The sequence below is a fragment of the Nanorana parkeri genome, unplaced genomic scaffold, assembly GCF_000935625.1.
Source record: "Nanorana parkeri isolate BGI_ZX_2015 unplaced genomic scaffold, ASM93562v1 scaffold1567, whole genome shotgun sequence".
Classification (NCBI taxonomy): Eukaryota; Metazoa; Chordata; class Amphibia; order Anura; family Dicroglossidae; genus Nanorana; species Nanorana parkeri.
In genome coordinates, this window is record NW_017307835.1 from 291,712 (window position 1) to 308,363 (window position 16,652).

General features: G+C 45.9%; 1 protein-coding gene across 1 annotated transcript in view; it reads right to left on the reverse strand.

Annotated features, from left to right (window-relative positions):
• CHAF1A (chromatin assembly factor 1 subunit A) overlaps positions 1–14,608 on the reverse strand; it is a 196,623-nt gene extending 182,015 nt beyond the window's left edge. Inside the window, exons 1-3 of the mRNA XM_018570653.1 lie at positions 14,572–14,608; positions 13,971–14,015; positions 11,340–12,004 (exon numbers count right to left, since the gene is read on the reverse strand). Of these exons, the coding sequence (XP_018426155.1) occupies positions 11,340–12,004; positions 13,971–14,015; positions 14,572–14,608 (747 nt within the window). The remainder of the gene's footprint in view (positions 1–11,339; positions 12,005–13,970; positions 14,016–14,571) is intronic.
• Between the last annotated feature and the right edge of the window lie 2,044 nt (positions 14,609–16,652).

Below are 16,652 nucleotides of genomic sequence, written 5' to 3' on the forward strand. Positions count from 1 at the left end.
TGTACTTTCCCCCACGCCTGTTAATCTAGCTCGCCTGAAGTCAATACCAACTCACCTCGATGGGTAGCTTTTTTAAAAATCCAAAAACCAATTTTGTGTGCGACATATATTTCATCAACTACATCGTAACAAAAAAGGTCTTCATCCACGCAGTAAATCAGTTAGCCTGTAGCCATTATAGTTATATAAATATGAATTCAGATGATAATGAGATTCATAACTATCACAACTAATGATGCGTTTACCAAGCTGGAATAATTTTTTTTGTAGATCGAGTAATTATACAAATGAACCAAGAAAAACTACTGAGATTCCTGACTACATCATAACCGATGCAGCCATAGGTCTTGTACAAGTGCATAGAGTAAGGACTCTGATGGGATTCATAACTACCTCCTGAACAAATGATGCTTCGAACTAAAGCAGTAAAGTGGTTATTTCCAAGACCATATAGTAATACAAGGGCTGCAACAACTATAATAGATCATGAGAATCGTTGGCAACGATTCTCAAACGATTAGTTTATTTTTGATTAGTTGTCGCCGCTAACATAGCCGTTCTCTTCCTCGCTGGTGCTGGCTGCAGCGGTCTGTGTACCTTTCAATCCCCGCCTGCGAATCGGCAGAGACAGCTAGGACACAGACCACAGCAGCCGGCACCAGCGGGCAGAAGAGACAGCGGGGACTAAGCAATCCCCTGTCCGCCCTCTGCCTCTTCTGTATCTAGAGGCTGGGAGCCAAACCCAGCCTGCTACTGGATATTTTAAAATGCAATAGCAAGCTGGCTATTGCACCAGCCCACTGCCTGCTGTCAATCAGCAGAGGACGACCTGATGGATTACTTTCTCCTTCAGGTCCCTCCTCTGCTGATTGACAGCAGACAGTGGGCGGGTGCAATAGCCAGCCTGTTATTGGCTTTGCCATTTTAAATATCCAATAGCAGGTTGCATATTGCTCCCCGCATTAAAAAAAAAAAAAAAAAAATTTAAAAAATTGTTACATAATCAAAAATTAAATTTTTAAAAGTTTGGTTATATTATTATATTGGCTTAGAGTTTGACCAGTCACATTTTAAACGCCTTAAGGGATTAACGGATTTCAATGAATCTTCCAGGACAGCAACCTGAGAGATGATTGGCTCCTCCTTCAAGAAACACAATTAGAAAAGCAGATAAATACCCTCCCACCCCCTCGTCCCTCAGTTGAGATGAAAGTATACTACCTCCACCAGTGCACGAGGGAAAACTCACACCCATAAACAACTTGATGCGTAAACAAAAAATCCAGGTGGGAAGTAGGCTTGCTGTCCTGGAAGATTCATAGAAATACAATTAACAGTGAGTTTTAACTGAACATTTCGCCAATCATCTTCCAGGCCAGCAACCTGAGAGGATAAGCAAGCACACACCAAGCAAGCCTACCTCCTTAGGGCGGGACAACTACTTTAAGCAATTTGACAAAAAAGGTGAGGTCCTGTTGTGACAATTCAACTGAGTAGTTTCCCACAAAAGGGTATCGTTGTGACCATATGGCTGCCTTGCAAATCTGGCCACCGATGCCCCAGCTTTTTCTGCCCAGGATGTAGCTAGTGATCTGGTAGAATTAGCTTTAATAGAGCCATGAACTTCCTGACCCTCTGACCGAGAACTAAATGCTATCACCTCCCTAATCCTTCTAGCTAGGGAGGCACTTGATGGCTATAATCCTCTTCTGGCACCAGGATACAGAATAAAAAGATAGCTGGACTTCCTGAATGATCTAGACATCTCTAAATATTTGACTAAACACCTTCTGACATCTAAGGTATGAAAAACTTCTTCCCTAGGATCCTTAGGGTTATCACAGAAAGAAGGGGAGAATAATCTCTTGAGATCTAGGATACTGAGACAAAACCTTTGGTAAATACAAAGGATCTGGTTATAGAATAACTATCCGGCAGTACAATTAAATATGGATCTTTGATAGAAATTGCCTGCAGATACCAAATTCTTCTAGCCAAAGTAATTGCTAATAGAAAAGCCATTTTCAGAGATAACCACTTCATAGAGATCTCCTCAAAAGGGGGTTTTGATAGGCCTCCTCACACCAAAGACAAATCCCACGGAGGGAACACCTTATCTTTTAGTGGGCAATTACGTTCTGCAGCTAATAGGAACCTTTTCACCAATGGATCCTCCATCAATTTCAAAGAGCAGATAGTTGAACTTTCAGCGTACCAACAGCTAATTTCTTATTAAGGCCCTCCTGCAAAAAAATCTAGGATAACAGGAACCAAAGGTGAAACAAACATTTCTATGTCTACACCATGAGGGGAAAAAAAAACTTCCAGACTTTCCTGTAAATTTTACTTGTAACGATCTTCCGGCTAGAAAGAAGGGAGTCGGTGGCCAGCAGCCGTATGTAGATAAAAGTGAGCTGGGGAGCTCTCCCGCAATTCATCGTGAACGTTACCCGCCGGGCTTTCCTGTACCCGTCTCTCCTACACTGTCCGCCTACTTAGGTGTTGCCGACACCCGCGCTCTGCTTTCGGGCCATGAGACTTTATTCTAAGTCCGGGGGATGTCGAAGGACAGCAAGGTCCTTCATCCTGCGATCCAAGTTGGCGGCGGCACTCTCGTCACACTTCCCACACCTAGTAAACAGTCAAGGGACAGGGATACAGCAGCGCGGCTGGAGCGCTTCGCCTGCCACCCTGACACCCCTGCTAAGGCGCAGAGGCTTTCATACTCGGCGGATCATGCCTCCAGCAGGGAGCGGGTGCCTTACCCGTTGCATTCCTCTGCCGCAGACAGTCCAGATGCTACCGCGGTCACAGTGAGTACAGCTCGTAAGCCCAGCAAGGGCCCCAAAGCACCCAAGACCAAATCCAAGTTGGCTGAACCCACTATTGCTGACGTCCTATCGGCTGTACAGCTCTGTAATTCCGCATTAACCTCTCTCACAGATCAGGTGCATGGGATGAGAGCTGATATCTCCATCATACGCCACGATCTACAAAAAGTGCGGGAACGCACCACTGCCCTGGAAAGTAGGGTTAGTGATCTGGAAGACTACCTCTCCCAATTGCTGTTAAAAAACGGCACTGCATGACATATCTGCGAATACCTTGAAAAATGATGATATTGAAAACCAGCTACGCTGCAATAATATCCGTGCTGTTGGCATACCAGAGCGCACTGAAGGGGCCAATGCTACTGATGTTATTGAATCCTGGCTGTGTGAAGTCTTTGGGAAAGACTACCTATCCACGTTATTTGCTGTGGAAAGGGCTCATAGGGTTCCATCTCGCCCACTGCCACCTGGAAATGCTCCTAGACCCCTGCTGATCCGGCTGCTCAATTACCGAGATAAGGAGCGCGTACTGCGGAAGGCGCGTGATCTTGGGGAAATGCAGCTTTACTTACACTTTTCCATGCACAGAGAGCAGCGGGATCCAGATTAGAAAGGACATCACGATCTACCAGTGATCGCTAAGCGATCACTGGTAGATCGCGATCGACCTAATGTACAGGCCTGCAATAAAGCTATGTCCTTCGGTACTTTCCCGGAAGAGATGCTTCAGTGTTACATTACCACTTCCTAAGCCGGGGAAAGATCCCTCTCTACCCGGTCATTACAGACCAATTTCACTATTAAATTCAGACATTAAATTGTTAGCAAAATTATCGGCTAACCAGTTATTAAATATTCTTCCTCATCTTATACACCCTGACCAAGTGGGGTTTGTTAAAGTCTGCCAGGCCCCAGACGAATATTTAATATTTTGAAACATACAGAACTCACTAAAGCCCAAGCTGTTCTATCTTTAGATGCCGAGAAGGCTTACAACAGGATTCATTAGGGTTATATGCATGCGGTTCTAACCCAATTCGGATTCTCTGGCCCTTTCCTTAATGCTATACTCTTTATTCTACCCCAACAGCCAAAGTCGACGCAGCAGGACACCTATCCGACGCCTTCCGTATCATTAATGGTACCCGGCAGGGTTGCCCGTTATCCCCCATAATCTTTGTTACGTTAATGGAACCCCTGGCACAATTGATTAGATCTGACAATATTTGTGGAGTAACAGTTGGTTCTCAAGCTAATAAAATAGTATTAATTGCAGACGATATAATACTAATTTTGTCGCAACCCTTGAAATCACTTAAGGCGATACAATCTAGCTTGGACTAATTCCACAGGGTATCATATTATAAAATAAACTAAACAAAATAACACAACTTTTAGCCATTAACCTTTCGCAAGCATTTCAGAATAAAATAGGTTCCCAAACTCCCTATAGTTGGGCACAGACATCAATCACCTATTTAGGTACCCAAATACCCAGGGAAGGGGTGTGGAATTCGTATTGCCCGACGCCCAGGACATGTAGTTACGGGCGCCGGGCAAGTGTTTTTTTTCACTATTTTTTTTTCTTAAATGAGCGCCGAGAGCGGTGCTGCGAGCAGGGGGCGTGGACGGAGCGGGGGCGGGGACAGAGCGCTGAGAACTAGGGACGGTGCGGAGGGCGTGGAGCCGTGACGCAGCGGGGGGCGTGGAGCCGTGACAAAGCCGGACGGTGGAGCTGTGACAGGCTCTGTCACCGGCGGCCGCTGCATGTCGTGAAAATAGGTACATCTACCTTTTTTCAGCAATTGCCACACAGATGTAACCCCATACATGCGGATGCAACCGCACGTCCTGGGAATCCCCAAGTCTGCACCAATCCTAAAGGGTATATTCACTTTCCCAAGTAATTTGGGAAAATGGAATTAACCCACACAAATCTCCCTGCCACTATACTTACCTTTTGGAAAACGGTCCTTCCCGTCCACCAGTACGGGTGTACTATCTGTACCTGTCCCATGTATTATGAATTTCGCAGGCAAATTGCAAGCACTCGTTGGTCAACGCAGTGACCTGACGGCACTGACCAATGAGAAGCGCTTCTTAGCACTACTAAATACAGTTTTGGTTAAAATAATTTTTTTTGTATCAGGACAAGTAGATTGTCATGAGGGACAAGTAGATTCGCCCCCGCTTTAGTCCTTGGACAAGTAGTTTTTTTCAAAAATTCACACCACTGCAGGGTCTCCTCTAAGACTTATGATCTCAACTATGCACCTTTACTTAAAGATATTCTCTCCATTCATGGGAGAACTTCAGCTTTTAAAATGATACTACTGCCTAAGATATCTATATAGATATCTATATATTCAGGACAGTTCCGATCTCCACCCTACTAATTTTTAACATCCCTACAACGCATTATACACCATTATGTATGGACTTGGAAAAAGCCACGATGCTCCACCTCCTTTCATAGAAGGAAAATGGAGGGCTTTCCTCACCCATATTGCAACACTACCACAAGGCGGCACTTCTGGACCAACTACATGGATGGCTTAAACCATCATCTCCTGCAAAAATATGGGCCAATATGGAATGCAGCCTACTCGACACAGAATATACTGAACCCCTTATTGTCCTATAAACTGTTTCCTCGACCAGTCGATCTACGCTACCCTAGTATGTGTGCTACACTTGGCCTGGTTCACACCTGGGCGTTTTACAGCGCGTAGGAACGCGCTGCCCTACGCCCAAAGTAGTACAGGAGCTTCTTTGGGGCGTATTTGCCGTGCGTATCCATTGGAATACAGCCAGGTAGCCCTCGGAAACACGTGTTGCGCGTTTTTTTACCACGAATAGCGGTAACACACACATATTCGATACGCCTAGGTGTGAACCCAGCCTAAAGCATGAAACTCTCTACCATTTAATTAAAAGGATAACCCATCTGATATGGTAATCCAAACCCCTTTTGAGATTTTAGAATGTTGTATCCCGCTGCTCCAATTAAGACAGTGGTTGCGATGTTGCATTACTAAATTTACCGACCTTCACGCCCGGGACAACCTACATACTTTTTCTGCATTACAAAATATTTAGTCTGCATTCTCATGAATCTTTTCATTATCTACAAATTAAAAACTTCCTTACCTCACACCCAATTCCTTGATCATTTTGTATGGCTATTACCCTATATAACCTCCAGTACAATCAATACTGGGTGAAGTATAACCCATTTCCAGGGCTTGAAAAATCCACTCGTCCGTGGCGAGAGGACTGTGGAGCCCGCCGAGCAGCTTCCCGGCTGGCCGTTGTAATTACACGGCCGGCCGGGAGCTTTAAGGCCGTGACACACTGCAGGCGAAGCAGAGCGGAGCGGTGGTGCGCTGCCTTTGCGAGCAGTGTCTCATGTAATTTTCTCCTCAGCACGTCAGCTTGCGAGAGCTCGCGGAGCTGAGCGTGCCGAGATGAACAATTTCAACTTCAGCCAATCAGCTCGCGCGTATAAACCAGCGCGTCACGCTGCGACAGCTGGCAGGTTGTTACGGACGAGCCGATTGGCTGAAGGTGCTGTCAATCATCTGACTGCACTCAGCTCACACACTGCACGCAAAGCTCCGTGCCGGATAGCTTTGCTTCGCTCTGCACGGCTTCGCGTGCAGTGTGTCACGGCCTTTACAGTCAAGCGATCGGGCGTCTCTAGAGGCGTTCCATTGCTTGTATTAGCAGCTGTCACTGGCGTTGACGATCCAGAGATCCGCTGTGCCCGATGCGGCTGGGACCGGCACGGCTCTGTGACAGGAGATCAAAGGGAGGAGTTCAGTATACGAACTGTTTGATCTCCTCTCAGTCCTCGGATGCAGGAAGTGATGTAGATTACATCACTTCCTGCGTTCAATGTCACTCTCCAGCTACAGAAGCTGATGAAGCCGATCTCTGCTTCATCAGCTTCTCTGGGGGTCCCTAGGTTACATTAGGGGTCTTGGAGACCCCTGATGCCTCCATAAAGAGGACCTGCCATGTAAATTGGCTATTACATAGGGCAAGGCTCAAAATTTCAAGTCCTAAGCTACTAGCCAGACCTTAAAAGTTACTCACCACCAGTTGGCCCACCTAAACCCTTCCCTGCCCTTATCTCCGCGAGGTCAGCGGTGCGACGCGCAGTGCAGAGGTCAGCGGTGCGACGCGCAGTGCAGAGGTCAGCGGTGCGACGCGCAGTGCAGAGGTCAGCGGTGCGACGCGCAGTGCAGAGGTCAGCGGTGCGACGCGCAGTGCAGAGGTCAGCGGTGCGACGCGCAGTGCAGAGGTCAGCGGTGCGACGCGCAGTGCAGAGGTCAGCGGTGCGACGCGCAGTGCAGAGGTCAGCGGTGCGACGCGCAGTGCAGAGGTCAGCGGTGCGACGCGCAGTGCAGAGGTCAGCGGTGCGACGCGCAGTGCAGAGGTCAGCGGTGCGACGCGCAGTGCAGAGGTCAGCGGTGCGACGCGCAGTGCAGAGGTCACAGGTGCGACGCGCAGTGCAGAGGTCAGCGGTGCGACGCGCAGTGCAGAGGTCACAGGTGCGACGCGCAGTGCAGAGGTCAGCGGTGCGACGCGCAGTGCAGAGGTCACAAAGAAAGTACAGGGACTTACAGTTCCTTTGACCTCTTCTTCTGGTGATGGTGGGGGGGTGCAGCGAGGTTTCCTACATGTCCAGCCGACTCCAGGTGCTCTCTCTCCCGCACAGCAGAAGCCGGCCAACTGCAGTTCGGCAGTCTTCGTCTCCCCCCATTGGGAGCTGAGGTGGGCGAAAGAGACTGCTGTGGCTAAAGTTTTGGCCTAAATTTATGAAGAAAGATAATTTATGTGCAATTTTTCATTGCTTAACATAGGGAAAACTGTTTTTTTTTTTAAATTTCGGCAATTTTTCCTTTATATAGTAAAAAATAAAAACCCCAGTGGTGATTAAATGCCACCAAAAGAAAGCTCTGTCCCCAAAAAAGGGTATAAAATTAATTTTGGTATGGTGTTGCATGACGGAATAAATGTCAGTCAAACTACAACAGCGCTGAATACTGAAAAATGGCCTGGCCAGGAAGGGGGTGAAACACCCTGGTCTTCAAGTGGTTAATTGTCACCTATGGGCGTTTTTTGCGATTTTGCGGCTGCACGCAATTTTAAGGCTTGACATGTTTGGTGTCTATTTACCCGCCGTGACCCCGAATTTTATGTTTTACTAAAAATTGGGTAATAAATGTTTTATAAAAAAGTAGGGAATTTTTTTATTTTTTTTTTAGGAAACCAGGTAACACAAATTCTGTGCGGCTTGGAAATGTAGGTTGTTGCACCCTCTATGTAAAATTTGATCATATGGTCATCCTGATAGATATTATGGATGGTCTTACTTGTATTCGAACGTTTCATACCTTTTCTACGTTGTCTTCCTCTATTCTTCCTTCCATCTAATCTCTAACCTTTATTTTCTAACTAACCTTAAATATTTTTCACTCTTACGCATTACTCACTTGGTCGTATCAGACTTGCTTGATGTCTTTCGAATCCGACTCATTCCGGGACCATAGTTATGTTACCGCATTATCTACTACCCTATTGGGTCTCTGCCCCTTCCCAGTTTGGACCCCAGGTCTCCACTGCGGGAAAGATGTTTACTTTATATATTATTGTGACTCCAGGATGTGTATGTTATTATATGCCGAATAAATGACCTAATGTTTTTGCATTGCAACTTCTATTACTCAAAAAAAACATATTGAAACAGAACACCAGCTACAGAGTACTACAAATCCCAACAATAGTACATTATAGTATAATGTACTATTGCTGCGATTTGCTGTATTCCACATTGCGCTGTATAATGTACTATTGCTGAGATTTGTTGTATTCCTCTATAGATGCAGGTATTCTGCATTGCGCCGCTGTATAATGTAATATATTGCACATCAAATTTTTTTTACTTCCACCGCTCCAAGCTTGCTCCTGTGATGGACCACAATCCGATTAATCGAACGCAATAATCGGCTAACTAATCGATTTTGAAAATAATAGTTAGCTGCAGCCCTAGTAAACAACATGAAAGCATAGATCCATCCGACCATGTATCAAAAGGTTCACGCTGGTGGAGCTTGGCATCACAAATGCTGCAGATTTGTCGGCTGCACAACTGCATGATGATACCATGTAAATATGGACCATACTTTCAAAGTAATGTTTCCAGCACCTTGTTAAATCTATGCCACAAACTAGTAAGGCAGTTCTGAAGACAAAAGGGGTTCAGCCCGATACTAGCAAGGTTTACCTAATAAAGTGGCCAGTGAGTGTATAGACACAACCCCCTCCCCCCCCACCACCACACTCGGATCCCACACACACACACAGATATCCCCCACACACACACACAGATATCCCACACACACAGATATCCCACACACACACACACACAGATATCCCACACACACACACACAGATATCCCACACACACACAGAGATATCCCACACACACACACAGAGATATCCCACACACACACAGAGATATCCCACACACACACAGATATCCCACACACACACACAGATATCACACATGCCACACAGATATCACACATGCCACACAGATATCACACATGCCACACAGATATCACACATGCCACACAGATATCACACATGCCACACAGATATCACACATGCCACACAGATATCACACATGCCACACAGATATCACACATGCCACACAGATATCACACATGCCACACAGATATCACACATGCCACACAGATATCACACATGCCACACAGATATCACACATGCCACACAGATATCACACATGCCACACAGATATCACACATGCCACACAGATATCACACATGCCACACAGATATCACACATGCCACACAGATATCACACATGCCACACAGATATCACACATGCCACACAGATATCACACATGCCACACAGATATCACACATGCCACACAGATATCACACATGCCACACAGATATCACACATGCCACACAGATATCACACATGCCACACAGATATCACACATGCCACACAGATATCACACATGCCACACAGATATCACACATGCCACACAGATATCACACATGCCACACAGATATCACACATGCCACACAGATATCACACATGCCACACAGATATCACACATGCCACACAGATATCACACATGCCACACAGATATCACACATGCCACACAGATATCACACATGCCACACAGATATCACACATGCCACACAGATATCACACATGCCACACAGATATCACACATGCCACACAGATATCACACATGCCACACAGATATCACACATGCCACACAGATATCACACATGCCACACAGATATCACACATGCCACACAGATATCACACATGCCACACAGATATCACACATGCCACACAGATATCACACATGCCACACAGATATCACACATGCCACACAGATATCACACATGCCACACAGATATCACACATGCCACACAGATATCACACATGCCACACAGATATCACACATGCCACACAGATATCACACATGCCACACAGATATCACACATGCCACACAGATATCACACATGCCACACAGATATCACACATGCCACACAGATATCACACATGCCACACAGATATCACACATGCCACACAGATATCACACATGCCACACAGATATCACACATGCCACACAGATATCACACATGCCACACAGATATCACACATGCCACACAGATATCTCACAGCCACACAGATGTCACAGCCACACAGATGTCACTGCCACACAGATGTCACTGCCACACAGATGTCACTGCCACACAGATGCCACACAGATGCCACACAGATGCCACACAGATGCCACACAGATGCCACACAGATGCCACACAGATGCCACACAGATGCCACCTCTCCCCCCCTCTTTAAATTGAAAACTACAATAAAAAGGTGAATATACCAAATCTGGAGCAGACAAAATCTTGAGCAGCTGTGCATGGTAACTAATCAGCTTCTCTCCAGTTTATTCATTTAAGATTTGAAAATGAAAGGGGCCAATTGGTTGCAATGCACAGCTGCTCCAGTTTTGATAAATTCCCCTCAATATATTTTACAGATTGTGGTCCACTAAAGTCTTGCCAGAAGCACAACATGATTTAGTATATTACAGACTTCTGCAGGCAGGAGACAAATGAAAAGAAAAGGTTAATACCTTAAGCAAGAATTATGGACAACAAAAATACATAAGGGAATTTATCAAAACTGGAGCAGACAAAATCTGGAGCTGTGCATGGCAACCAATCAGCCCCTCCCTTTCATTTTCAAACCTTAACTGAACTGCAGAGAAGCTGATTGGGTGCCATGCACAGCTGCTCCAGATTTTGTCTGTGCCAGTTTTGATAAATTTCCCCCATATAGTTGAAGTGCACGTTAGAGAGATCACAACATTTGATACTAAAACATGCGTGCATATAGATATTACATTACACACAACTAAAAACCCACTTAAAAGGGGGAACTTACTTTACACCCGCCTGTTGGAGATGAAAAATTGTTGGGACTTTGCGCAATTGCTAGGGCATCAGGAGAACTGACTGGAGAACTGCTCAAGGACAAAGGAGTATCTTCATCTTCCGCATTCTCTCTATCTGCACAAGTGAAAGACGAGGCACTGTCAACTGGCATAACGGTTTGTAGCTCTGTAGAACAAGGAGATTTTGTACTCATCTCTGTGATCTCTTCTGCACTAAAACAATTAGTACTGGTTGATTGCTTCAAACAATCACCGCCTTCAAGATCTTTGTCAGTCTGTGCCAATGATGGAGATCTCACCACATCAGAACTAGGGAAAGCAGGCCCATTGGCAAAGTTAGACTGTACTTTTCCTTTTGATGGAAGCTTTTCAACAGGCCCACTATTCGAGTCTTCAGTCAAGTCAATTGTGATAGGTTTGCAATGTGATTCCTTCGACATCTTTCTGACATAATTATCAAGCGGTCCCCAACCATTTGCTGTTTTGGGAATTAGCTGCACTTCTCCAGTTTCCATTTTACAGCCATTCTCCACATCGACAAGTGGGTACTCTGTATTAACCAAGGAGGCTTTCTGAACCACATTTGTCATCTTCACTTGCGAGATTTCACCCTTCTCCCTTGGGGCGGGATTTAGGCGTTTAAAAGGTAAACGAGCTGAAATGACAAAACACCTGTTACCAGAAAATTGAGCAATGGAATGACTTAACATTCATGCCACTGTGCACATCCTCTCGTGGCCACCTATTAGCACGCAGCTTCATAAACAGTTGATCCCACTGTCATTTGACCGCAGAGAGCAGCAGCTTTAGGCAAAGAGCCAATTAGATAAGCTCTGTAACCAATGATCACCATGACTGGTTATCACAGCGATCACATGGCAATGTTTCGATTGCCAATGCTTCCACTATCTAATATATCAGAGGGAGGGAAGGGAAAGAAGATAAGATATCAATTTATGCAGGAAGTCATCCATTCATTACTTCCTACTGGAAAACAAAAAGAAAGTTAAAATGTCCCCCTCCATGTGGCGGCAAGAGAGGGGGGCGGCGAGAGAGGGGGGGTCGAGAGAGGAGGACGAGAGCGAGAGCGAGCTCAAGAGCGCCTAAAATGAGAAAGCTGCAAGACCAGCTCAGAGCCAGCAGATCTGCACTCCAAATACACATAAATAAATCCACATCGTGTGCTCCATGGCTGAACTGGAGGGATGAATGACCATCAGATCTTTATATCTGGTCTGTCACCAAGGCAGCTGTGAACTTGAAGATAATCTGTGTAGTAGGCCATCCAAAAATATAATATAAAATTAGGTAACTAGATCGCAGCAGGGAAAAGGAAATTCTAACTCCTAGATATAAAAAACAAAGCTAAGGCTGGGTTCACACCTGAGCGTATTTTTTCAGCAAGTTTTTTTTGCGTTTTTCCATTCAGTGAAACACGCGTTTAACTGGCGGTATGAATTTTTTTTCCTTATCTTCTCTATTTCTTTATTTTTGTTTACTTTATAACTTCCCGCCAGCTCAGCCCCTGCGACGCGGCCACTCGCAAGGGACGGAACCCAGAAGTCGGCAGCCGCCTGAGGACACAGCGGGGATGGCGGACAAGGTAAGACCTGTACGCTGTATTCCTGGGTGTGGCTCAGGGTTACCACTTTGTTAACCCTGATCCACACTCGGGAGTACAAATGGAAACGCGCTGAAATACACCCCAATGAAGCTCCTGTACTTTTTGGGCGTAGGGCGGTTTTCAGCACGTTCCTGCGCACTGTAAAACGCCCAGGTGGGAACCAGGCGTCATACCTGCCAAGGGAGTAGCGAGTGGGGGGAGTTAAACACAAAGTTATGACAAACTAGAGAAAGAAAAAAAACGTAGATATCTATATCGATCAAGCATATATACTAGCACCCAGAGCTCAGCCTTAATGTTTATACAACCACAATTTAGGTCTTATTACATACACCAGTTGTCTTTTTTCATGATACAAAAGGTTAATGTATGAAAAGCTCCAGCAAATACTAAGTATTTGAGTTGGAAAAGGTCCAGCGGAGGGCAACCAAACTAATTAGGGGTATGGAGGACCAGATCTACGAGACAAGTCTACTAAATTTAAACATGTTCACATTGGAGGTGAGGAGATTAAGGGGGGATACGATTTCCATGTACAAAATGTTCAATGGTGGTAACAACATTGGCGATAAACTGTTTAAAATTAACTCCATTACAAAAACTAGAGGCCACCACCTAAAATTGGTGGAAAAAACATTCCAGCACAAGGGGCGAAGGGGGTCCTTCACAGTAAGATCAGTTAGGGTCTGGAACTCACTGCCACAGGCGGTGATTTCAGCAAAGAATGTGGAATTGTTCAAGAAACTTTTGGACGATTTCCTGAGGGACCGTAATATAGAGGGGTACAGGTACTCCTAGAATGTGATCCTAATAGGTTGGACTTGATGGACTAATGTCTTTATTCAACCTCAAATACTATGTCACTATGTAACTATGTATTTACACAAATAATTTAGATTTAATAAAGGCATTTTAGGGGGGGCAGCCACACAAAACTGATAACCCCTCAAGCATGTTACCAAAAATATTTACACAACCCTCAATACTGATACATTACCTTGCACCAACTTTTTTTGCACACCTCTAGAGCAGGGCTTCACATCTGTAAGAACAAACACAAAATACATTTCACATACATTTGCAACACTGATGAATTGCTTTACCCTCTACACCAATTTATGGGGGGGATCGTACAAAAGGCAACAGTTTGATTAACCCCTTCATGACAGGCCTTTTCTTCATTTTTGTACCCATGTTATATTTCAGATTTTAGGCCTGAAAATTACTTAAAATCCCGAAACATTTTCTGAAAGCCAAGATCCTATAGAATAGTCGCAGTTGCAAATTTTTATGTTACACGATATTAGTGCAACGTATCGAACCCCAAAATTTAGTGAAAAATGCACTTAAATGCCCCAAAACACAATAAAAAAAAAAATGTATATACACACACAAAATGGAGGTTACAACCAGTAAATAGATAACCAACATGCCCAGGTAAGAAAAAAATTGTGTGCGTCCGTGAAATGGCAACAAAATTCAGTACCCCAAAGAGTCCATAGACGACGCTTTAAAAGACCCCAGAGGAGGGTGGTGGTCCAGCAATGGAGCAGTGAAGCCTTAAGGGCTTTGAGCTCTGCTCCCGACGGCACTTATACAGCTGATCCCGTGCATATTTCCCCGATCTGGCCTCATGTCTAGGGGCAGGAAATGGCTCAGAACAAGACGACGACAGGACCGGCTCCCCGGTTCCCTCCAGGCCAGGTAATGAGGCCCACGCCTCATTACCCCCACGAGGGGTTCCGGGGAGACAGGTTGGATTCGCTCTACCCCCCTTGAGATGTCGGAGTGTGAGTCATCGCCTGCCCGGTCCCCTCGCATAGAAAGTTCGGCACTCTCTCCCCAGCCCCGATCCTCGTCAGACCCAACTGCTGTGCTGGATGCAGACCTGAGCTCAGAGCTTCGTTCCTTACACACCAAGGAAGACATTAACCGGCTGGCCCTGCGGGTGAAAGGGGCACTGCGCAGGGAGATTGTGTTGCCCACCTCCTCTCTCAACTGGACGGTAGAGTTGCAGCGGGCGAGGCTTCGCAGTCCGCGCTGGCGGCTCGAGTGAAGGCCCTAGAATCAACGGCGTCAGCTCAGGTTAGGGCACACGCTCTACTACTGCTACAAGTAGATGAAGGGGAGAGCTGGGGAGGAACAATCTCAGATTGCTGGGCCTGCCTAAATCCACGACAGCTGATCTACGGGCCTCGGTGCAGGCGATCCTCACATTGCTGGACCAAGACCCGGCCACACCTATAGACAGGGCTTGAAAAATACGCTCGTCCTCATGTGTGACGAGAAGACGGCAAAGTCCGATGAGTAGCTTCCCGGCCGGCAGTTGCAATTATCCGGCCGGGAGCTTTACATGCAAGCAATCTCAACAGGGGCCCGACCGCTTGTACAGGAGCAGCCATCACTGCCTTGCTGTTCCCGAGACCCGATGTGCCCGGGACCGGCACAGCTGCTCTGACAGGAGATTAAAAGGGAGATTGTCACACAATCTCCCTTTGATCTCGTCACCGTCCTCGAATGCAGGAAGTGATGTATATTACATCACTTCCTGCATTTAGTGTCACTCTCCAGCTACAGAAGCTGATGAAGCAGATTCCTGCTTTATCAGCTTCTCTGGGGGTCCCTAGGTGACATTAGGGGGTCTTGGAGACCTCTGATGTCTCCATAAAGAGATCTACTTAGGGGACTTCCTAACCCCCTATGTGATGGCAATAAAGTTGTGTAATAAAAATACAAGTAATATAAAAAACATTAAGGCCTTGTTCACACTAAATGCAGAGCAGATCTGCATGAGCTTCTGCACACGCAGTGCAGTGGGTTGTGCCGCGTTTTTGATGCGTTCAGGGCCGTCTTTGGTTAAAAAAATAGTTTAAAAATAGTTTAAAATGAGCTTTCAGTGCGTTGGCATGAGTTCCAGAGCAGGTAAAATAGGGATTGCTGCAGTTTTTTTACATGCTCTGGAACTGAACGCTGCGGTGTGAACTAGAGCCAAAAATACCATTGGAATACATTGGAGGCAGTTTTGATCCGGTCTGTAACACCTCTGCTCCTGGAACTTGCTTGGTGTGAACAAGGCCTTAACTGCCTCGGGGCCGTCCGTTGTAGAAAAACGGCCGGCCAGGACCTTCCTAAATCTGAGCCGGCGTCTAGACGTCCCGTCCCGCCCCACCCCCCGCGCTCACGACCCGGCAACTGTGCCCGCACTGTCCATTGGACAGTGCGGTGTCTAAAACAAGGTAGAGAGCCAGTAAAATCGGCTCTATACCTTGTGATCTAGCTGTGACAAATCACAGCTGTCACAAAAGTAAACAGAGGCTGCAGTTTGCAGCCTTGTCACTATCTCCTCTCTCTCACACCTTGGGTTGAGAGAGGAGATAGAAACTTCCCAGATCATCCACAGTAAGCATTTAAAGTGATACACACTGATAGATTGCTACAGTACAGTGTCAAAGTGTCAATTAAGTGTCATCTTTGAGATTCAGTGTGAGTGCCATTCAATGTCATCAGTGTGATTCCCAAGTCATTATTGCAAGTCGGTATCATCAGCACGATTCAGTGTGTAAGTACGTTTCAGTATCGTCAGTGCCAGTTGCAGTGTCATCAGCACGATTCACAGTATCAGTGAGTTTCATTGTCAGTGCCAGTGTCATCAGCACGATTGACAGTTTGTGTCATCAGT